We start from the raw sequence: 22,901 nt of genomic DNA, 5'->3' as shown, positions 1-22,901 counted from the left end.
CCAAGACACCCCAGCAAGACCACAGTCACAGTAGTCACACAGTCCCCCTCTCTTTCATGCCTGTCTGTTGACCCTCCTGAGCTGATGCCCTTTGCTGGCGCCAGCATAGAGTGGTCTCTGGACAAGCTGTTGCCCCTCCAGACAGCTTCCACAGGGTCATCACTGCGTGGCTCATCACTGCGTGGCTCATCATTGTGACACAGACCAGAGTACCTGCTGCCAAATCTACCCCCAGATGATGCACACACACACCCCACCCCCAAGGGTGCACACCCTCCCCCCAGACAGTGCACACACCTACTACACCCCAGGGGTCCACACACTCCCCAGACGGTGCACACACCCAGCCCATCCCCAGGGGTGAACACCCACCCCCCAGATGGTGCACACACCCATCCTACCCCCAGATGGTGTACACACCCACCTCCCCCCAGGGGTACACATACTCACCCCCCAGATGGTGCACACACCCCCCACCCCAGGGGTGCACAAACCCCCAGATAGTGCACACACCCACTACACCCTAGGGGTGCACACACACCCCAGTTGGTGCACACACCCAGCCCACTCCCCAGGGTGAACACCCACCCCCCAGACAGTACACACACCCAACCCACCCCCAGGGGTGCACACACTCACCCCTAGATAGTGCACACACCTGCCCCACCCAGAGGGGTGCACACTCACCCCCCAGACAGTGCACACACCCACCTCCCTGAGCAATGGGGGTGGATAGCACCCTCGCCTTGGGGCACATGCCGGGCACTGTGGGCACTGGGTGCAGATGGGCAAATGGCTTGCAGTCCCATCAGTGTGGGCCGGGGAGTTACTTCCTCCTCTCATCTGGGGCTCCATGTGGGGCTCATCACGCCCGTTTGTGCCTGAATTATACATTTCATGTAATCCCCGGCAAACCACCAGCAGTTCAGCTAAACAGCAACTCTGGGGATGAAAATAGCCAAGCAATTAGTGTTCATGAATTATTAGGCAAACCCTTGTAATTGCACCTTGTTTAAAAATAGGCAGTTGAACATCTTAGGACAGAAGGCTCAGCTCAGCTTTTCTTAGTAGTTTTTTTTCCCTTATCTTTCCATTGCTGTAGCATTACATAAGAATCAGCACCCAAAGCAACAGCACCAGCCTGCTTTTCAGCCTGTGCTGGTGGCTGGTGGGCAAGGCACTCTGAGTCCCCCAGCCCCCATTACCCATAGGGCTCTGGGTCATGGCAGCAGAGCAGTATGCAATATTTACGAGAAAACAGTTGAACAGGACCCCTGGGGCTCAGTCTTACTCACAGGGCAGAGGAGCTCTTAGCCTGGCCCCTGGTGTGTCCTGAGCAGTCCCTCCTACTGACTACTTAGTTAGGCCACGGCTGAGGGCAGCTTCTACCAAGACTGGCCTGTGCAGCCAGAACACAGCCAGGGTCAGGGAAGGCAGGTTCTGCTGCAGGGTAGGGCACCTCTGCCCCAAAGATGCAGACGTGATGGGATGCTTGGGCCAGGATTTACGTCAGGACGTGGCTGTTGGAGGTACAGAGGATGGTCCTGTGCACAGCTGAAGCTTGAATCAGGGACAGTGACCACCTCCCCCTGCCCACCATGGACTATATGTCCCTGAGACTTGGCGTAGGTCTGGAGCCAGCTGTGTAGATGGGATGGTGTGGCCATAGCTGGTGATCGGGCCAGCTGGATGCGGTGCCCTGAAGGTGGTGAGGCTTCCACAGCAGATGCTGAGGTCGTAGGCCAAGACACAGTCTCTGCAATGCCCCTGGGGCTCTGCAGGCTGGGGCTATGGGGGGAGTTGCAAAGTGAGGGTGAACATAGGTGGCCTCCAAGGGCTGGGCAGGGGTGTGGCAACAGTCTCACTTGTGATCTTATGAATGTCTTTATTATAATTTTTTAGGTTTTTTTTTTTGTTGTTGTTTTGAGACAGAGTCTCACTATGTCGCCCTCAGTAGAGTGCTGTGGCATCACATCTCACAGCATCCTCAAACTCCTGCGCTTAAGTGATTCTCTTGCCTCAGCTTCTCAAGTAGCTGGGACTACAGGTGCCCGCCACAACACCTGGCTATTTGTTGTGATTGTCATTGTTGTTTAGCAGGCCCGGGCTGGGTTCGAACCTGCCAGCTTTGGTGTATGTGGCTAGCAGCCAACACCCTAACCTCTGAGCTACGAACGCCAAGCCTTTTTTTTTTTTAGACAGTCTAACTCTGTCACCCTGGATAGAATGCTGTGACATCAGAGCTATAGCAACCTCAAACTCTTGGGCTTGAGCAATCTTTTTGCCTCAGTCTCCCAAGTAGCTGGGACTGCAGGCGCCCGCCACAATGCCCAGTTATTTTTAGAACCAGGGTCTCACTCTAGCTCAGGCTGGTCTCAAACTCCTGACCTCAAGCAATCCACCTGCCTCTGCCTCCCAGAGTGCTGGGATTACAAGTTTGAGCCACTGTGGCTCCAGCTCTTTATTATAATTTCACATTTCACCACAAGCTAGTGGTGTTTCATGAACTCAATACACAATAATCAATACGAAAATTATTTTTAAACACTTGTCAGGATCTCAACACAGCAGCTTGGTTTCATGCTCACAACGTGACATCTGAGCCCCACAAGCTCCTGTTTCTGGGAGCTGTGCACTCTCCATGTACATGTACAGTGCAGACCCCGGAGGTACTTCACCCTCCACGTGAGGTGCTCAGAGGTTCTTCCAGCCTCACTTCTTTTTTTTTTTTTTTTTGTAGAGACAGAGTCTCACTGTACCACCCTCGGGTAGAGTGCCGTGGCGTCACACGGCTCACAGCAACCTCTTAACTCTTGGGCTTACGCGATTCTCTTGCCTCAGCCTCCCGAGCAGCTGGGACTACAGGCGCCCGCCACAACGCCTGGCTATTTTTTGGTTGCAGTTTGGCCGGGGCTGGGTTTGAACCCGCCACCCTCAGCATATGGGACTGGCACCCTACTCACTGAGCCACAGGCGCCGCCCCAGCCTCACTTCTTTGACCCACAGATCTGACTGACACTGTAGGGACTGCCCCTTTTACCTGCAGTCAATACTTTGTCCATACTTACTTTTCAGTTGCCAAGCTGGGACTTGAAACTCAGTTTTCTTCCCCTAAAACCATAGCTCTTAAAAATTTTATAAGTGTCTGGGAGGCCAAGATGGGAGGATCACCTGAGCTCAGGAGTTCGATATCAGCTTGAGCAAAAAAAAAAAAAATTGACAATGTCTTTCCTAATTGCAAAAGAAATACTTGTTTGATTCATAATGCAAAAAACTAGTAAAACAGAAAAGTCATTCACTATCCCCTACCTCCTACCTCTCTACCAAAAAAATCCTGCCAGAAAGCGCAGGACAAGGCAGCCTCAGAGGCTCCCACAATGCTGCACTCAACGTGTGCCTTGAGCTCATGTGTCCAGACATCCACAGGCTTGCTGTGTGCATGCTCAGGGAAGGGGAAAGATGGACAGAAGGAAAGGCGGCTGCCACACTGCAGCTTGGGCTCCTGGAGATGCTTGGTCATCCTCTTGGAGACCAAGGCTATTCTACAGAGCCTGGGGACCCGCCTCCTGCTGCTGAATGGTGTGGCTGTGTGTCCTCACAGGGCTCCTGCCTGTCCTTGTGTCCTGGCCACAAGCCCTCCAGGAGTATTTCTGGAGCCTCTGGGCCCTTCGTCCAAGCAGGTGCAATGGGGACTAGAGGCTTCCTGTCCTTGTGGGACTCAGCTGTGTTGCCCCGATACCGATTTTATATGTTCAAAAGTGGAAAAACCATGGCATTCCTGTTTCCCTCGAAGACCCACAGTGGTGCCTTCCTCCCACAGGCTCATCCTGGCAGCCAACAGGGACGAATTCTACAGCAGACCGTCCAAGTTAGCGGACTTCTGGGGGAACAGCAACGAGGTGCTCAGTGGTGAGTCTTCCCTCACGTCTGGTGGGCTGCAGGCGGCGGGCCGTGGCTCCGTGTAGGTGCGGTGGCCCTTGCTGCAGCCCACAGCGGTCCCTATAGTGAGCACCACTGCTTTTGAGTGCCATGTGGTACGTGTGAGTAGACAGTGACAGGCCTTGGGGTCCAGGTCAGCCCCAGCACTGGGCTCCCCAAGTACCTCTTTCCAAAGACGCGGGGACACGTAGGGTCCTCGTCACGCGGAAGGACTGGCCGGCTTTATTCGGATCTATCCTTTTACCATGGGCATGTGGTCGGATTCGTGGGTGGAGTGGGGAACAGGTCTGTAATCTGTCACTTTGTGTGCAACACCCCAGTGGTGTGTGAGGGTGCACATGTGTGTCTGCATTCATGCTTCTGCTGTTGCACAAGCTCCTTGCCCTGGGGTGAGCTGCCCTGAGTTTGGGAAGCAGAGGCACTGGAGGGCACATGTGGGTGGGGAGCCAGCTTGAAGCCTGCATCCTGCCTCAGGCTTGTGCTGTGAGAGGAGTTCCTGCAGGGCAGACGTGGAGTGGGCAGCTGTGTCCTCTTCCCTCCTAGACACAGCCTCAGTGAGGTCCTGGTGGACAAGAAGCTGTTCCTGTGCACTGGGTAGGCAGGCGTCTACTTGGAAGGTGTGTGGAGCCAGATGGCCGGGCCACGGTTCCTCTGCCTGTGGGCTGGGTGCCAGGTAGGCCCAAGGCAGCCTGGCATTTCCAACGGGGGTGCCCCAGGGTGCCTGCCCGGGCCAGGTGCGTGGCCTTATAAGCCTAGGATGCTGGTATGCTCCATCTCCTAGGTCCCCACCTGTGGTGTGTGACTGCTTAGCTATGGTGTCTGAACAGAGGGACTCCTCTGTGGCCCAGCTGTGGTGTGAGGAGAGCGCTACCGGGGCTGGATGGTCCCGGCACTGTGGAGGGGATGAGAGTCAGGAGACTGAGGCAGGGCATGATCCTAGGCAGAAGGGACTGAAGGCATGGCAGCTGGTGAGATCCAGGACAGCTGTGTACAAGGGGTGAGAAGTCTAGGGCTCTGGGCTGTGTCTTGGCCACATTGGAACCTGTGTGGGAGACCCTGGAGGCACCTAGATGTCTATGCAGCATGAGGCTATGGGTGTGGCTGTGCACGGCTCTACCAGAAGAGGGGGCTGTGGAAGGCCTGTGGGCACAGCCAGGAAACTTCCAAGCCATCCCAGGCTTGGTGGACAGTGGTATGCAGGTATAGGAGGCCCAGCAAGGGGCAGGGGCTGATGCCCCAGTAGATGAGGACTTGGGGGCTCAAACAGAAGGTTACCCTATCCTGGCCCCTCGACCACAGTGGCTGCCCATCTCTCCTTGGCATCTGGGGCTGCTACCCCAGCTGACCCAGCTGGGGAGCTCTAGCCTCAAGGAATTGTTCACCCTTGTGTGGTCTGGTGGCAGCTGGCACACCAGTGCACACTGGCTCCCTCCAAGTAGCAGAGCGGCCATGCTGATAGTCTGCACCCTCGCTGCCTGGCATTACCACACTGTGTGTCCAAATTTAGGCTGGTAAGTAGTTCTCCAAGTGTGGTACTTGGGCCAGTAACATCAGCATTCCTGGAGAACTTGTTAGAAATGCAGACCATCAAGGGCGGTGCCTGTGGCTCAGTCGGTAAGGCGCCGGACCCATATACCGAGGGTGGCGGGTTCAAACCCGGCCCTGGCCAAACTGCAACAAAAAAATAGCCGGGCATTGTGGCGGGTGCCTGTGGTCCCAGCTACTCGGGAGGCTGAGGCAGGAGAATCGCCTGGGCCCTGGAGTTGGAGGTTGCTGTGAGCCGTGTGACGCCACGGCACTCTACCGAGGGCCATAAAGTGTGACTCCGTCTCTACAAAAAAAAAAAAAAAGAAAAGAAATTGCAGACCATCAAATTTGTAAAAATTTGGCTATTCTTCAAGTATTGCGTATGTGTGTGTGCGACAATGTCATTTGCCAAAAATATTTTTCTGCCTCCTACTGTCTCTTTTATCCCTGTCCCTCTTTTTCCCTGTGCCTCCGTGTATTAGTTCATAGAGGTTGGCCCACCCCTAGGTGAGTTTCTGTTTCCGGCACTTCTGCCAGTGCTGCCTGGATCCCGAGGTCTTCCAGGCTGGCGTCTGGACACAGGCAGCATTCCCCGCTCTGTCTGGGTGCTGGCGGCTCTGCCCCTGGCCTTGGGCCGTTTCCTCACACACATGCTCATCAGATCTCTGGGATCCCTGTGCAGCTCGCCCCTCCCTGTGCCATCATCTCAGCCTGTCTGTGTTGCTAGAAGGGACTATGTGAGGCTGTTAAAGAGAAGAGGTTTATTTGGCTTAGGGTTCTGTGGTTCCTAGTGGATGCATCAGCTGTGTCTGGGGTGAGGGCCTCGGGCTGCTTCTGCTCATGGTGCATGTGCAGAGGCCACGCCGCCAGAGGCACGTGGCTCTGGAGAATGAACAGTGAGAAGGCGCCAAGCCACTCATGAGGGACGCACCCTGTCAGGCCCTCTCTTCAGCTCAGGGGATTTGTGTTGGGTCCGGGAGGCTCCTCCTTGTTTCCTGCCTCTCAGATCCTTCATCTTAATACCCGTCGTTTCGTGTATTTTAATTTTTTGTTTGTTTTCAAGTGGAAAGGCAAATCTGGTTCCTGTTGCTTGTTCAGACCTGGAAGTTTCACTCAATTTTTAAAAACTATTGATTTGTAAGAGTTCTTTATACACTCTGGATATGGGTTCTCTGGTAGATAATGTATCGCCTACTCATTTCTTCAGTGATCATCTATCTTTTGGTGAGCAGAATGTTTTATTTTAACAAAGCGTAGTTTATTCTTTTATGGTTGCCTTTGCCAACATTAAGGTCCCAGTGATATTTCCCTCTGCTTCTAGAAGCCTGCTTTTGGATTTTATGTCTTGGTCTCTGAGTTATCTGGAATTAATTCTTTTTTTTTTTGTAGAGACAGAGTCTTACTTTATGGCCCTCGGTAGAGTACCGTGGCCTCACACAGCTCACAGCAACCTCCAACTCCTGGGCTTAAGCTATTCTCTTGCCTCAGCCTCCCGAGTAGCTAGGACTACAGGCGCCCGCCACAACGCCCAGCTATTTTTTGGTTGCAGTTTGGCCAGGGCTGGGTTTGAACCCATCACCCTCGGTATATGGGGCCGGCGCCTTACCGACTGAGCCACAGGCGCCGCCCTGGAATTAATTCTTACACATGATGTGAGACAGAGGTTGATATTCAGCCCCCACCCCCATCTCCCTGGTTGTTCCAGCATTGTTTATTAAGTGAGTGTCCTTGTGCCTGCTGTGTTATTAAGGCAACTTGCCATCTTTTGAAAGGACTGGTGGATCTAATGCATGCACATGGGTCTATCTGGACTCACTTGTGCCCCATTGATCTGTATGTCTGTCTTGATATCAGCCAGTGCCACACTGGCTTGGTTATTGATGCCTGGTTTTTTTTTTTGTTTGTTTGTTTGTTTTTTGAGAATCTTACTTTGTCACTCAAATGAGTGCCATGGCCTCAACCGAGCTCACACCAACCTCAAACTCCTAAACTCAAGCGATCCTCCTGCCTCAGCCTCCCAAGTAGCTGGGACTGACTACAGGCACCTACCACCACACCCATCTAATTTTTAGTAGAGACAGGTTCTTGCTTTGCTCAGGCTGGTCTCCAATTTCTGAGCACAGACGATCATCCCACCTCGGTCTCCAAGGGTGCTGGGATCACAGGCACAACCCACCACACCTGGCCAATCACTGCTGCTTTTTAGTAAGTCTGGAAATCAGGCTGTGTGAGTCTTCCAGCTCTGTTCTTTTTCAAGACTGTTTTTGGCCATTCTGGCTCCTTTACAAATGCATGTACTTTTAGAGAGTCAGTCTGTTACCCTCTATAAACCAAAAAGCCTGCTGGGATTTTGATAGGGATGGTGTTGAATCCTTGGGTGACTTGGGGAGAAGTATCATCACCTTAGCAATGTTGAGTCTTCTGGTCAGTAGATTTGTATACCTCTCCTTAAATCAGGTCAGCTCAACCTGACACTCTCAGTGGTGCCCTGTGGTTTTTGTCCCTAGGTGTCAACCATTTTTGGTTAAATGTTTTCCTAAATGTTTTGTTTTTATCTTACTATATTTTTTTTTTGAGACAGAGTCTCACTATGTCACCCTCATTAGAGTGCTGTAGCATCACAGCTCACAGCAACCTCAAACTCGTGGGTTTAAGTGATTCTCTTGCCTCAGTCTCCCAAGTAGCTGGCTATAGGCCTGCCACAGTGCCCAGTTATTTTTTTGTCGTAGTTGTCATTGTTTGGCAGGCCCTGGGCCGAGCTGGAACGCACCAGCTTCAGTGCATGTGGCCAGCGCCCTACTCACTGAGTTATGGGCGCTGAGCCTTTACTGAGTATTTTTTAATGCTGTTTGAAAATAACATTTAAAATTTTATTTTCCAGTCTTGCTATCATTTAGTTTTTTTTTGTTTGTTTTTTTTTAATATAGAAATAAGGTCTTGCTCCAGCACCTAGGCTGGAATACAGTGGTATGATCATAGCTCACTGCAGTCTTAAACTTGTGGGCTGAAGCAATTCTCTTGCCTCAACCTCCCAAGTAGCTAGGACTATGGGCATGAGCCACTGTGCCCAGCTAATTTTTAATATTTTTGCTTTTTGTAGAGACAGGGTTTTGCTATATTGCCTAGGCTAATCTCAAACTCCTGGCTTCAAGTGATTCTCCAGGCTCAGCTCCCAAAGTACTGGGATTACAGGTGTGAGCCACAGCCCCCTGCTAGCATTTTATTACTAGTTTTAATGGACTGTTTTTGGTATTCCTTTTAGATTTTCTTCACATATCACCCTGCTATCTGTAAATAAAGACAGTTTTTTGGCTCAGTGCCTGTACCTCAGCAGCTAGGGCACCAGCCACATATACCAAGGCTGAAGGGTTGGAATCCAGCCAGGCCTGCCAAACAACGACAACTACCCTTTTCTCTGAAAATAAGACATCCTCCAAAAATAAGACCTACTTACAGGAAAGATAAGACGTCCCCTAAAAATAAGACCTAGCGCATCTTTGGGAGCACACCTTAAAATAAGACACTGTCTTATTTTTGGGGAAACAGGATACAACCAAAAAATAGCTGGTCATTGTGGCGGGCGCCTGTAGTCCCAGCTACTTGGGAGGCTGAGGCAAGAGAATAGCTTAAGCCCAAGAGTTTGAGGTTGCTGTGAGCTGTGACGCCACAAAACTCTACCGAGGGTGACATAGTGAGACTCTGTCTCAAAAAAAAGAAAAAAAGGGCGGCGCCTGTGGCTCAGTTGGTAAGGCGCCGGCCCCATATGCTGAGGGTTGCAGGTTCAAGCCCAGCCCCGGCCAAACTGCAACAAAAAAATAGCCGGGTGTTGTGGCGGGCGCCTGTAGTCCCAGTTGCTCGGGAGGCTGAGGCAAGAGAATCGCGTAAGCCCAAGAGTTAGAGGTTGCTGTGAGCTGTGTGTCGCCACGGCACTCTACCCGAGGGCGGTACAGTGAGACTCTGTCTCTACAAAAAAAAAAAAAAAAAAGAAAAAAAAGACATTTTAGGCTCAGCACTCATAGGCTCAGCACTCATAGCACAGTGGTTACAGCACCAGCCATATACATCAAGGGTGGAGAGTTCAAACCCAGCCTGGGCCAGCTAAATAACTACAACAAAAAAATAGCCGGGTGTTGTGGTGGGCACCTGTAGTCCCAGCTACTTGGGAGGCTGAGGCAAGAGAATTGCTTAAGCACAAGAGATAGAGGTTGCTGTGAGCTGTGACGCCACAGCATTCTACCAAGGGCAAGAAAGTGAGACTCTGTCTCAAAATAATAATAATAATATTTTAAAGACTTAAGACTTTTTTGCTCCAATCTTTCCATGAGAGTGACCTATTTGCTAGTCTAGAAAGGCCCGTCCTACGGCTTCAGGGGTTTTTTCAGCAGCCTGTCACAGCTCAAGCCTGTGGCTGGCCTGGCGGTTATCACTAACCTGGCCCTGACCCCACAGATGAAGTGGGTGGTACATGGCCTGGGCACATACCCAGCTCCTCCTGTGATACCATCCCAGGGTCCTGTGGCCCTGCTAGGGGTGGGGCCTGTGGCAAGGGTGGGGAGAACAGCTAGTATCTTTGTACCCGCTCTAGGACTTGCGGTGGGAGCCTGGGGGAGTCCAAGTGCAAGGCTGTGTTCTGTTCTCCACGTGTGGCCTGCTGGGTTTCAGGGCCTGAGGTCTGCATGGGGATGGGCATCTTCAGAGGTGTAGGGCAGAGCCTTAGGAAGGAGCTGAGCGGTGCGTGCATCTCTCTGGAACTGGATGGGAACGGGATGGAGGAACAGAATGGGGGATGCTGCTGATGGTGACACTGTCCTCCACTGTAGGCCTCGACATGGAGGAGGGGAAGGAAGGAGGCACGTGGCTGGGCATCAGCACGCGGGGGAAGCTGGCAGCACTCACCAACTACCTGCAGCCACGGCTGGACCGTGAGGCGCGGGGCCGAGGTATGGTGAGTGGGGTTGGGAGGGGCCGAGGGCAGGGGTGGGGGTCGCAGCAGGGGTGAGACCAAGGTACAGGCAGAGGGCAGGGCCAAGCTAAGGCAGTGGGCCCTATGGTATGCTAGGGTACCTTGAGGCAGGGGCAGGGCCAAGGGGCAGTTGGGGGGCAGGCTAAGCCCCTGTGGCAGGGCTGTCTAGAGAGAGCCACTGTCACAGGTGGTCTGTGGGTTCAGTGGCAGATACAGGAGGAGGGACGGACCACGGAGATGCCCTGCGGCATCACTGGAGAGCTGCCCTCAGCCTGGCCCATGCAGTGCTGGCGCAGCCACGGTTTTCCCTTGTCTGTGGGATGTCTGGAGCTCAGGAGCTTTCCCCAAGGGGAGAGTCCCCACTGAAGGTTCTGTTTCCCTTGGTGCTGGATTTCTGTATGGAGTCAGGATGGGGGAAATTTTTTCAAAACCGAAATAAACAGAGCTCTTAGGGCCAAATCATGAGGCAGCTGGGTGGAGCAGGTGTGTGGCTGACTGTACATGGGGTCTGGTTGCAGGGCTCTGGCTGGACCCTACCTGGGTGCTCCCACAGGGAGGTCTTGTCAAGGAGAGGGGCTCCTCCCTCCAGCACTGCCCCTGCCAGCACTGGCTCCCTGGAGCCCTCCTCCCGGCTCAGCCATGGGCCTCTGTCCCCTGCCCACAGGAGAACTCGTGACCCATTTTCTGACCACTGACATGGACAGCTTGTCCTACCTGAAGAAGGTCTCTATGGAGGGCCACCTGTACAACGGCTTCAACCTCATAGCAGCCGACCTCAGGTGTGTCTGCTGGGCGGGGAGTGGCGGCCTTGCCCTCAGGCTCATTGGAAAGGCACTTCCACTTGGGGCGAGCTGTGGATGCCAGAGAAGCCTCTCCAGGAATGTCACTCCCAGTGGCTTGGCCAGCGTCCTGTGGACCCCGCGTGTGGCAGACACACCAACTCAGGGACTTGGGAGTGGAGCATGGGGGCTTCCTGTGACCATGTGGGAGCTCTGGGTCCCTGCCGCCAGGGAGCCTGAGTCTGTGGGTGGAATGGCCCTTACTGAGTGTCCCCGCCCCATGGTGGGGAGTCCTGGCCAGGAAAGCTGGGGGTGTTATACGCCCCAGAGCTGCAGAGGTTCTGTGTGCTTCACCTAAAGCGAAGTGAGCGCCTGCCCCCGCCCTCCCTCCTCCTGGGTCCCCAGCTGTCAGCACAGTGTGGCCAGCCTGTGTCTAGATGCCAGTCCTGAGACTGCCCCTTCTACAAGGCAGCTCCATGGCCTCTGTCCTGGCCGTTGAGCTCCCGGCCCACTGTTCCTCAAGCATCTGTTGCACATGGCAGCTGCCCTCAAGATGGGGCTGCATGAGTTACAGTGTCCCCAGGGTGGGTGCTGGTGTTGGGCACTGCTGCCTGGAGCCTCCTCCCCGCTCATGTCTCCATACCTGTGGGGGCAAAGTCTGTGCTCTCTGTGGTCCCCAAACTGTGCTTGGGTCTCAGTGGTTCCATCTGGGCCTGCCCCTTCCCACAGGAGACCAGACCAGGGCTCAGCAGCCTGTCACAGCTGGCACTGAGGGTGCCATTCTCAGAGCACCTGCATGGGCCAGGTGATGCTTGCAGTCAGGGAGAGCTTATGGTCTTCAGAGCCTCAGCAGCTTTCCTGACTGCCAGAAACTGCAGGGTGGGGTCTGCTCTCCTGTTCCCAGCCAGAGAGGGTAGGCAGTATCCAGGGAGCAGAAGGGCAGAGGCTGAAGGGTGTGAGTGTGAGAGGCCGGTGAGCAGCTCTGCTGGTGGGTGCCAGTGAGGATGCCCAGGCCTGGAAGGGAGAAAGGCTCATCTTGGGTCACACGTGCCCTCTGCCTGGCCTGAGGCGGCACTGGGGCCCCATTGTGGGCACCCAATTCTGCAGATCCTTACACAAAATGTTCAAAAGAGACTTTGCCTCCAAACAAAATCTCTGAACTCATTAGTCAGATGTCTTAAGAAAGTTGCCAAAGGCTGTGCATGGTGGGTAGAATGCTAATGAAGATTGGATGTTCTAGAACAGTGGTTCTCAACCTTCCTAATGCTGCAATGTATTTTCTTTCTTTCTTTTCTTTTTTTTTTTTGCAGTTTTTGGCCAGGGCTGGGTTTGAACCGTCACCTCCAGCATATGGGGCTGGCGCCCTACCCCTTTGAGCCACAGGTGCTGCCACTGCTGCAATGTATTTTCATTGTTAAAAAGGGGTTGTGACCCACAGGTTGAGAACCGCTGTTCTAGAAGCTGCTGGGGTGTGGGGTGGGGCTGACTGGTGGGCAGCACTGCAGGAGGAAGGCAGGCTTCAGGCACCCATGATGGCCTTTTCCCTGGGTCCATTTATTCTGAAGGCACAGGGCTCCATGTCCAACATCCAGCCCAGGAAGGCCACAAAGAGTCCCTCTTTAGTTTGCACAAAAGGCATTCCAAGTTCTAGAAGATTTATGGTGGCACTGAGGAACAAGAACATTTTCAGGGGCGGCGCCTATGGCTCAACGGAGTAGGGCGATGGCCCCATATGCCGGAGGTGGCAGGTTCAAACCCAGCCTCGGCCAAAAACTGCAAAAAACAAAAAAATTTTTTTCAGGCTCAGCACCCATAACTCAGCGGGTAGGGCTTCCACCACATACACTGGGGCTGGAGGGTCCGAACCTGGCCCCAGCCTGCTAAAAACAACAGTGACAACTACAACAAAAAAATAGCCAGGCGTTGTGGGGGAGGCCTATAATCCCAACTACTTGGGAGGCTCTGAGTCAAGAGAATCACTTAAGCCCAGGAGTCTGAGGTTGCTGTGAGCTGTGCCGCCACAGCAACGCGCTCTACTGGGGGCGACATAGTGAGACTGTCTCAAAAAAAAAAAAAAAAAAAAGAAAGTTTTCAGCTGGGGAGCATTGTAACTATTTAAAAGTCCATGATTAGGACATGAGAGGAAGAAAGCAAGACTTTTGGTTCTTCATTCTGAAGCCTCTATCACCCGAGGACCTCCTGTTGAGAGGCCTTGGAAATGACCCCCATGGCCTGTGGTGGATCTGTCAGAGGGGCAAGTGGGGGTGGGGCTCAGCCCTGCAGTTGTCACCACAGGCCACTCCTGCATACCAGAGCCATGAGGCCTTCAGTGAGGCAGGAGGTCTTTAGACGCTGTGCCTCCAGGGCTGGTGGTCCCCAGGGTGAGCCAGGAGTGTGCCTGATGCTGGACAACAGCTGGGGGGATCTCCATGACTGCTTCTCAGGCCCCTCTGTAGCCCCTGGCCTGGCCACAGTGGACTGTGCTGGTTGTCCACTAGGGCTCCAGGGACAGGGCTGTGGGGTTGCTAGGCAGTGCCGTGGGCTGGATGCCCAGTGCCATGGGCTGGATGCCTTGTGGCTCCTGTCTGACTGTCTCTCCTCTTATCCACAGCACGACAAGGGGAGATGTCATTTGCTACTATGGAAACCGGGGGGATCCTGAGCCCGTTGTCCTGGCACCAGGTGAGCCTGTGTTGGCAGACTAACGGGGGTGGGGGTGTGCTCCTGTTCAGGGGACACCCTGTGCTTTGCAAGAGGCCCGGCCCCTTTGTAGCACTCTGCTGGGACTGCCCCGGTGGCTGTCTGTGCACCTCTGGTCTGTATGGGCCCGTGGTGCACCCTGCCATCCTCACCACGCCGCTCCTGCTGTGTGAGGCATGCCCTGCTCTGCTTCCCACTTAGCCCTGCTGCTCTGCTGGCTCCCCAAGCCCTACCTGCGGCCCCATCTCTACCCTACCTTCTGTGCCACCCGGTGCTGGGCCCTGCCTGTCCTTCTCAGCCTTAAGGCCATACCATCTGGGGCTCTTCAGGGACTCTGCAGGTTCTCACGTGCACACCAGGGTCTGGCCCCCCACACACACATTTCCTGGGCCCAGGCCCTGTCCTGCTTCTCCATCTGCATCCCTCCCCACCTCCCATCCACACTCCGCAGCTGGGAGCTCCGCTGCCCTGACCCCGGCACTGCCCTGCTGCCTGGCCTGAGCCTTCTGCTGATGCGCCCTTCTGTCCCCTCCCTCGGGTGCCACAAAGTCCTAGGAGCCTCCTCTGCCCAAGTGTACAGAGGGTATCACGTTGCTTCCCTCTGTGAACCACTTCAGGGGGAGGGTGGTCTGCGTCTTGTTCCAGGACAAAGCAGCACCCTCGGGAAACACGCACAACACTGTCCAGCAGGGCAGTCTGGGTGTACGACGCCCAAGCCACGGCTGGGGCCCCTGTCCCTGCCAGTCACCACCTGCAGCCACACCTCACGGCTGGCATTTAGGGACCATGTGCTCGGACGTCTGCACTGGCCCCTGCACTCCAGCACCCTCAGGGGCCCACAGCCCACCTGTCTCTCAGGGGATGGTGAAGCTGCCAGGCTTGTCTTGAGTCCCATGGTCCCTGCCTGGCCTACATTGGTGCTGGCTCCCAACTTCCCCTGTCTGCACAGTGGCGTGTTGGCCACAGGTAGGTCTGGCAGCTCAAGCCTGATGCTGGGATCATCCGTGCAAGGTTCCCCTGGGCCAGTTGAGATCCTCAGAAGAGCCATCTGCCTGAAAGTGTCTCTCAGCATGTCCCACCCCTGCCTTGCACACGCTGCTGGAGCCCTCTCCTACACGTGGCCTCATCCTGCCAGCCAGCCTCTGGGCCCCTAGCCCTCCCCTCTCGATCTTGGACAGAGATGAGGGGGCCCAAAGCAGCCCCAGCCATGCTGCCAAGAGGCAGGTGACAAGGCACAGATACAAACGTGAGCAGGAGCGGGGGCACGGCCCTGTCCATTCCTGGTGTTATCTGTGTTGGTGAGCATTGTAGGTCCAGGAGGCAGGGGCACGGCCCTGGCCATTCCTGGTGTCGTCTGTGTTGGTGAGCGTTGTGGGTCCGGGAGGCGGGGGCACGGCCCTGTCCATTCCTGGTGTCATCTGTGTTGGTGAACGTTGTGGGTCCGGGAGGTGGGGGCATGGCCCTAGCTGGTTCCTGGTGTTGTCTGTGTTGGTGAGTGTTGCGGGTCTATTTGCGGGTCCAGGAGGCAGGGGCACAGCCCTGGCCATTCCTGGTGTCATCTGTGTTGGTGAGCGTTGTGGGTCTGCCCTGGCTGGTTCCTGGTGTCTGTGTTGGTGAGCGTTGTGGGTCTGGGAGGTGGGGGCACAGCCCTGGCTGGTTCCTGGTGTTGTATGTGTTGGTGAGTGTTGCGGGTCCATTTGCGGGTCCAGGAGGTGGGGACACGGCCCTGGCCATTCCTGGTGTCATCTGTGTTGGTGAGCATTGCAGGTCTGGGAGGCGGGGGCACGGCCCTGGCTGGTTCCTGGTGTTGTCTGTGTTGGTGAGTGTTGCGGGTCAGGTGTGAGGCAGGACGGGTTTGTGCTCATGGAAGTGGGCTCATGATTTGCACGTAGCTGGACTGCTCTGAGCCGTGAATCGGAAACTAAGTGGCGCAGAAGGAGACAGAGGCTCCCCCCAGTCTGAACGTTGGCTCAGAAGCCCTGGGGGTGTAGCTCTGACCACCCCCGTGATTTCTGCTGAGTTCTGTCCTGGGAAATCCTCTCCATCCACTTCCTTGTCTCACCCCTCAGCCTTCCCCCGCTGATCAGTGTCACTTTTTTCTTTTTTGTAACAGCTTTATGAGATATGACTCACACAGCAAGGCTCACCCATTTATATATAGTGTATCCGTCAGTGGATTTCAGTTCATTCACAAAGTTGTGCAGCCATCACTGTCACCTAATTCCAGGGCTCATCAGCAGTCTCTGCCCTGCCTGGGCCCTCTCCGCCCCTGGCAACGTTTGATTGGCTTTCTGTCTCAGGATTCGCTATCGGACATTCCATATGGATGGAGTTGTATACCATGTGGTTTGGGGGACTGACTTCTTCCCTGTAGCCTACTGTTCTCAGGGTCTAGCCTACAGAACCTGGATCAGTGCTGTTTCTTTTTTGGCTGAATAACATCGTACGGATATATGACATTTTGTTTCTGCTTTCTTCCACTGAGGGACACTTGAGTTTCCCCCTTTTGGCTTGCGAATAATGCAGCTGTGAGTCTGTTTGCGGGGACGTGTTTTCCTGGCTCTGTGTCCATTCGTCAGTTGAGGAGCACGTGGTTTGTTTCCACCTTTTGACTATTACGAACAAGGCCGCCGGAAACCTGCAGGACAAGTCACGTTTTCATTTCTCTTGCTTACACACCTGGGGGTGGAGTCTCTAGATCATATCAGAACTCTGTTTAACTTTCTGGAACTTCCAAACTGTTTTCCAAAGCAGTCACACCATTTTACATCCCCGCCAGCAGCACTAGAGTTGCCATTTCTCTGAATCCTCAGCAGTGCTTGCTGCATCCCAGTGGGTGTGAAATGGTGTCTCCCTGAGGTTTCGATTTGCATTTCTCTGACCCTAATGCTGTTGGGTACCTTCGACCTGCCTTTTGGCCATTTGTATACCTTCTTCAGGGACACATTTATTCAAATTGGTTGTCTTTTTGAGTTGTAGGAGTTCCTTATACATTCTAGCTACGGTCTCTTATCAAATACATGATTTGCAAAGATTGCCTTCCCTTCTGTACCTTTTCTTTTTTACTTTCTTCCTGGAATAATATTTTGAAGCTTTAAATTTTGATGAAGACCCTTTTTTCTTTCTTTTGTTGCTTATGCTTTTGGCCTTTGGTCTCTTATCTAAGAAGCCATTGCCTAATCTAAGGTCATGCATTTCAGCCTGTGTTTTCTCCTGAGTTTCACGGCTATAGCTCTTTTGCGTACGTCTCTGGTCCTGCTTGAATTAACTCATGTGTATGGTGTGAGGTAGCTGCGTTCTTTGCCCATGTGAACCTGGTTGGATGGCCTTTCCATGTCCCTGCTGGTGACACCTGTGGCTGGTGATTTGGCTGAGGGGGCCCTTCCCTGGGAAGCACCTGGAGCAGTGTCAGACCTGGCCGAGACCTTCGCCTGGAAGTCTGGTGGGGCAGAGGGTGGCGTCTTGGCATCCCTGGCGCATCATAGACTCCACTGCTCTGAGCAAACCTGCCCTCTGGAGGAGAGGTTCTGAGGGGCTGTTCCACCTCACTGTTGTGACCGGAAAGCCTTTTCCTTTTGGTGACACCCCTGTCGCCATTCTGGGAACTTGTTCTGAGAAACCTCAGCCCAGAGTCCTTGTACCAAGTCCCTGTCAGCTCCCCCAGCTGGCGTCCCAGCTGGTGTGCAGAAGTGGGTCATTCTCTGCTAAGGCCTTGGCTGTGCCCTCTGGGTGGGACTGCCCCCATGTGCTGACACGAATCAGCACTCATTGTGGTGGGTGCCCTCCTGGCTGTCGGCTGCTGACTCTTCCACCCTTGACCTGCTCAGATGGCCCCTGCCCCTGACTTAGGGACAGGTGACATTGGAGGCAGCTCCCTCTCCACTGCTCTCTTCACCACCTTTGGATTTCAACTTGCTTGTTCCTTATTTATCCATCCACCTAGGCCACTTGGCCCCTGTGTCCTGGAGTCTCCTGTGGGTCTGTCCCCTGTGCTGAGTTCTACACCCCTCACCACACACATGGGTCTGGAATGGGTGCAGAGATGGTGCTGGAGCATGGGGGTGGCCTGGCCTCAGTCTCATCTGCCTGTGCTACCCATGGCTGTACCTGCCACCTCACCCTGTGCTGGGCAGGTAGGGGTCTACTCTGGAATGGCACAGCAGGGCCTCTGCATGGCCAGGCTGACCCCTCCCTACAGGGACCTACGGGCTGAGCAACGCACTGCTGGAGACGCCCTGGAGAAAGCTGTGCTTTGGGAAGCGGCTCTTCCAGGAGGCCGTGGAGCGGTGCCAGGCACTGCCCAAGGACGCCCTGGTCGCCCAGCTCCTGGACGTGCTCAGCAATGAAGAGGCGTGAGTTTCCTGGGGCCGAGAGGAAGGAGGCTCTGAAAGTGCCCAGGCTAGGTCCTAGGCTACAGGGGAGCCTGGAAGACACACTGTCCTCTGCCTCCTGCCTGCCCCTCTGTGCAGTTGAGGTTTCCAGTTGGCAGATGGCAAGGCCTGGGCCTGGGCCCCGGGAGGCCCGGTGCTGGGAGGTCCAGAGCAGTCCAGTGCTCCCCTCTGCTAGTAGGAAATTCTGGAAGATTCCAGACACTGCCAATCTGGGAGGAAGGGACAAACCATAGAAGCGAGCAGCCAGGGGTCAGCATGTCTTGGGTTCCCCAGAGACCGTGGGCTGAGCAGGAGGCAGGGACTTACCACCTAGAAGATGCTGGCTAGAGGAACCCCACTGCTCCTTTACCCTTAGGCCCCCAGGCCCCTCAGCTGGCCTCTGGGTGGCACCCTTTGGACCCTGGACACCAGGGTCTTGGCTACCCCAGCTGGGGGTCCCAGTGCCTGCCAACACAGTCTTACTCCCACCCAGGAAGGTAGCTGCCATGTTCCTCCCTCCCCTCCAAGACCAGGCCACATCCAGCCTGGGTGACCCTGTGTCTACTCCTACCCTATCCAGCCTGCACCCTCAGAGGAGCCCCCATGCTCTGGACCTCTGAACTGTGGTCCCAGCCTTCAGCCTCACTATCGCCACCCCCTCTAGGGAGCCCTTCCCGGGGCTTCCATGTGGCCCTTAGTCCGTGTGCTGTCCTGGGAAGGCCTGTGATTGGCCCTGTCTGCTCTTGTGGGCAGCTGTAGCCCTGGTGGTGAGTGCCTGGCAAGTCACACGGCTGTAGTGGACAGGTCCCTGTAGGCTACCTCCCTGGGCAGTTGGGGAGAGCACTGTGCTGCAGGGGCCTCCCTCAGTGAGGGAGTCGGAGGTGGAAGGGTGGATGGAGATTTGCAGCCATGAGCACAGTGTAGCTGAAATAATCCATGTGGTTCCTCCCAGCCACTCTCCAAAGCCAGTCAGGATAAAAGGCTGGGCCACCCTGATAGACAGCTGAGACTGACTGCCACCCCTCCCCTGTCCTTGCAGACAGCTGCCAGACCCAGCAATTGAGGACCAGGGCCAGGAGTACGTGCGGCCCTTCCTGAGCAAGTACTCAGCCGTGTGTGTGCGCTGCCCAGGCTATGGCACCAGGTATGATGGGGCTGCCCACGTGGCACCTTCCCATCCTGCATACCACCTCCTAGGTTGAAGGGCTGGACTAGCCAAGAAACTAAGCATCTCCAAGCTCCATAGCTAGCCGGGGCCAGGCTCCTTCTGGCTGAGTGGATTTCAGAACCCTGTCTAGACAGGCTACAGTGGCCAGCAGACTCCAGGGTTAACTGTCAGGCTCCTGGGGGCCCTGTAGGCTGACCTCTGTGCTGGCCGAGGGGTGACAGGCCGACAGGCGCTGCCCTGTGGCTTCAGACCCACGTGCTGCCACTGGGGTGGGCGTCCTCCTTACTCCTCTTTAGTGCTGTGGGGTGTTGTCTCCCTCCAACTCAACCTCTGTCACAGGCTTCTTTTTTTGTTATAGGCTTGTTTTCATGACTGTCACATTTGCTGACGTTAACTCATGTGCATGGGGTAGCAGGTGCCAGGTCTGCTCCCTGGCTGGTGTGGCCACGGGGTCTAGCCCCACAGGGGACCCTCAGTGTGTGCCCACCCTGGGTGGGGAAGCACATGGTCAGCCCAAAGGATGCCATGTGAAAGTGGCAGGGCTGGGCTCACACTGCAGGGATGAACTGGGCAGGCTGGAGTGTTTCAGACTTGAAGTGCCCGGACTTCCCGTGTGTGGGTGCCCAGGTGTCCCCCATGTCCCCCACATCCCCAAGGCCAGGGCTTTTGCCCCTGTTCTCTGGCACAGGTGTGGGGCTGCCCCTTCTCACCTCCATCCGGCCCCAGCTGTGGCTCTGACAGGCAGTGTAGGGGCTGAGGGACAATGGGTGACCGTGGGCCCTGTGCCCTTTCAGAACCAACACCATCATCCTTGTGGACATGGATGGCCATGTGACCTTCACCGAGCGCAACATGCTGGACAAGGACCCGTCCCGCTGGGAGACCAGCACCCACGAGTTCACTCTGCAGAGCTAGCCCAACCTCTGGGCGCAGCCAGCCGGCTCAGGGGAGCGTCAGGCCACCTTGGAGGGGAACCCTCCCCAGCCACACTGCACTGCCTGGGACTTGGCCGGTGTCTGCAAGGATTGGGGACTTCTGATTTGTGTGTTACCCCTGTCTTGTTCCCTGTGCCTAGCTCAGCGTCCACCCTTATGCCAGTGGGGGGCAGTGGAGCCTGACACAGGTCGGGGGCAGGACCAAGAGTGCCGTGAGCACATGAATACGCCTGGGCCTCCCCTGCACACAAGTAAGACACACGCATACATGCTTCACAGGCACGTGCACAGGTCTGCCAAACACTCATGTGCACGCACTCACAGTTGCAAAGGCTCACACACACACACCTGTGTGTCTTTCCCCGTCATGCACTGTTGGCTAGGTCAAATGACAGAAGTAGGCTTTTATGTAGAAGCTGCCCCTCTCTGGGGGGACTGGGCATGGATTTGCTTCAGTCCCAACCACCAGACCTGCTCCTGCAGAGGACACCAGCCACATTTGGACACAGGCACAAAGAGAGCCCGGAAAAACTGACTTTTGGTGGTGGATTTGGTGCCCTTCCGTGTGCTGGGGTCTCGTGTGTTTGGCCAGTCCTATATGTGCCGGGTGGTCTGTGTGTATGTGGGGGGCTCTCAGGCCCCTGCTTGCCCAGCTGGGGCTGTGGGTTCTGGCCGCCCACCTTAGCAAGCGGCACAGCCAGCTCCTGCCCTCTTCCTCCTCCTTGGCAAGCCAGACTTTGTGGGAGTCTATACTTGAATTTGAGCTGTTGATAATAAAACTCAGTCTGTGGTGAGTGTGTGTGTCCTGAGGCCTGTCCCTGTGTGCCAGTTGTTGGCAGGAGCTACCCTGTGTCCTCCAGGAACAGCTGTGAAGGCCCAGACACCTGCACAAGTCTCTTTGTATTTCCTCCTTGCTGTGACAGAGCCACGCACCTGGGACACAGTAGGTGCTGGTGTTTACCAGGTGGCCATGGGATTCTGGTCCCCAGGTTGACCATGACATCCCAGGGATGGAGGGAAAGGCAGCAGGGCAAGTCTGTGGCTAATCTATCTCAGCCCCTCATGTGTCCAGCACCCTGGAGCATGGGTTCTCAGGTATGGCTGCACATAAAAAACCCAATATCCAGTGCTAAACTCCAGGCTTTCCCCTGTCTTTGCAGCTCCCACCAATTTGGCCTTCTTGGATCAATGAGAGTGCAGAGTAGGAGTGGACCTGCACCATAGCTTCCAAGCCTGGGTGTGGCATGTGCCAGGTCAGCTTGGGGAGAAGCAGGGGCCTCCCTGTTCCTCCCCACTCCTGCCCTGAACACCCTGCTGGGGCCTGGTGCCCTCCATGGGTTCCCAGTGGTGACCCAGCCCATACCTCTAGGCCTAGTGAAAAACTGAGGTTCCAAATCCCACATGTGTTTGGCCAAGTCAGGACAACAGGCTTCCAGCTCAGGGTGCTACCCCAGCCAACAAGGTCTTCTCCTACCTCAGTACCCACCCCACGTCCTGTACTAGCACTCGGTGCCAGCACTTCTATCACCCTCGTCAGGCACACTGCCCCTCAGGAAGAGCCTCCCCTGATGTTTGCCTCTGCTCTGGACACCAGACCTGTCCAGGGAAAGCTTTCCAAGTCCTTGTCATGGATGACTTCTCTCCTGCCTGCCTTGGGCTCCCTAATAGCCTGGGAGGGGCAGCCCAAGGAAGGGGCAGCCTAAGATGCAGACTGTTGTTATGAGTTGAGATGTGTCTACCAAAAATGATATGTTGGTATCCTGACCCCAGTAAGTCAGAATGTGACTGCTTGGAGATACGTTCTTTCCAGAGATGACCAAGATAGAATGCAGTGTTTGAGGGGGCTCTAATCCTCCAATCCAACATGACAGGTGTCCTTATACAAAGAGGAAGATTTGAACACAAGGACAGACATGCAAAGTGAGAGAGTGTGTGGAGACTGGAGTTCTGCCGCCACAAGCAGAAGGGCCACCAGAGGCTGAGGGAGGCTTGAGTCCGAGCCTCTCCTCAGCCTTCTGGGGGCAGCTACTCCACCCGATTCACCTGATCTCGGACTTCCAGCCTCCAGAATGAGACAGTAGATGTCTGTTCAAACTGGTCTGTTTTGGTGCTTTGTTATAGTAGCTCTAACTGATGAATACAATTGTGATGTTTACCTTATTGGCATGGGACACCATATGACCCCTCAGTTCCCAGCCAGGACAGGACAAGGTGGCACCCCCAGGAGTGTCTTCCCTGCAGGACCAGGGTCCTCCCATGCTGGCGTGACCACATTGCCTGGCACTGCTCCAGATTCACCCCCTGCTCCCAGCCAGACACTCTGCTCAGCTCCTGCCCCAGGGCATTGTGCTCATCGGCCCCTCCACTGAAGAACTTGAATGCAGTCTTCCTCACTTCTTGCAGATCTTTCTCTTTTGTTTTTGAGACAGAGTCCCACTCTGATGCCTGGGGTAGATTGCTGTAGCGTCGTAGCTCACAGCAACCTCAAACTCTTGGGTTCAAGCGATCCTCCAGCCTCAG

The 22,901-nt window shown here is 55.1% G+C and overlaps 1 protein-coding gene across 5 annotated transcripts in view; it reads left to right on the top strand.

Annotated features, from left to right (window-relative positions):
• Nucleotides 1–21,175, top strand: part of TANGO2 (transport and golgi organization 2 homolog) — a 40,437-nt gene extending 19,262 nt beyond the window's left edge. For all 5 annotated transcript variants that reach the window (XM_053587807.1, XM_053587810.1, XM_053587811.1 and 2 more), the window contains 7 exons: nucleotides 3,821–3,909; nucleotides 10,287–10,406; nucleotides 11,094–11,208; nucleotides 13,820–13,890; nucleotides 18,107–18,260; nucleotides 19,318–19,422; nucleotides 20,241–21,175. In XM_053587807.1, coding sequence (XP_053443782.1) covers nucleotides 3,821–3,909; nucleotides 10,287–10,406; nucleotides 11,094–11,208; nucleotides 13,820–13,890; nucleotides 18,107–18,260; nucleotides 19,318–19,422; nucleotides 20,241–20,361 — 775 coding nt within the window. In that variant the 3' untranslated portion in view covers nucleotides 20,362–21,175. The remainder of the gene's footprint in view (nucleotides 1–3,820; nucleotides 3,910–10,286; nucleotides 10,407–11,093; nucleotides 11,209–13,819; nucleotides 13,891–18,106; nucleotides 18,261–19,317; nucleotides 19,423–20,240) is intronic.
• Nucleotides 21,176–22,901: the final 1,726 nt, after the last annotated feature.

Source organism: Nycticebus coucang, chromosome 4 (genome assembly GCF_027406575.1).
Source record: "Nycticebus coucang isolate mNycCou1 chromosome 4, mNycCou1.pri, whole genome shotgun sequence".
NCBI classification, from domain to species: domain Eukaryota; kingdom Metazoa; phylum Chordata; class Mammalia; order Primates; family Lorisidae; genus Nycticebus; species Nycticebus coucang.
The sequence above is the reverse complement of the archived record's forward strand: the minus strand, read 5'-3'. Positions and strand labels throughout refer to the sequence as shown.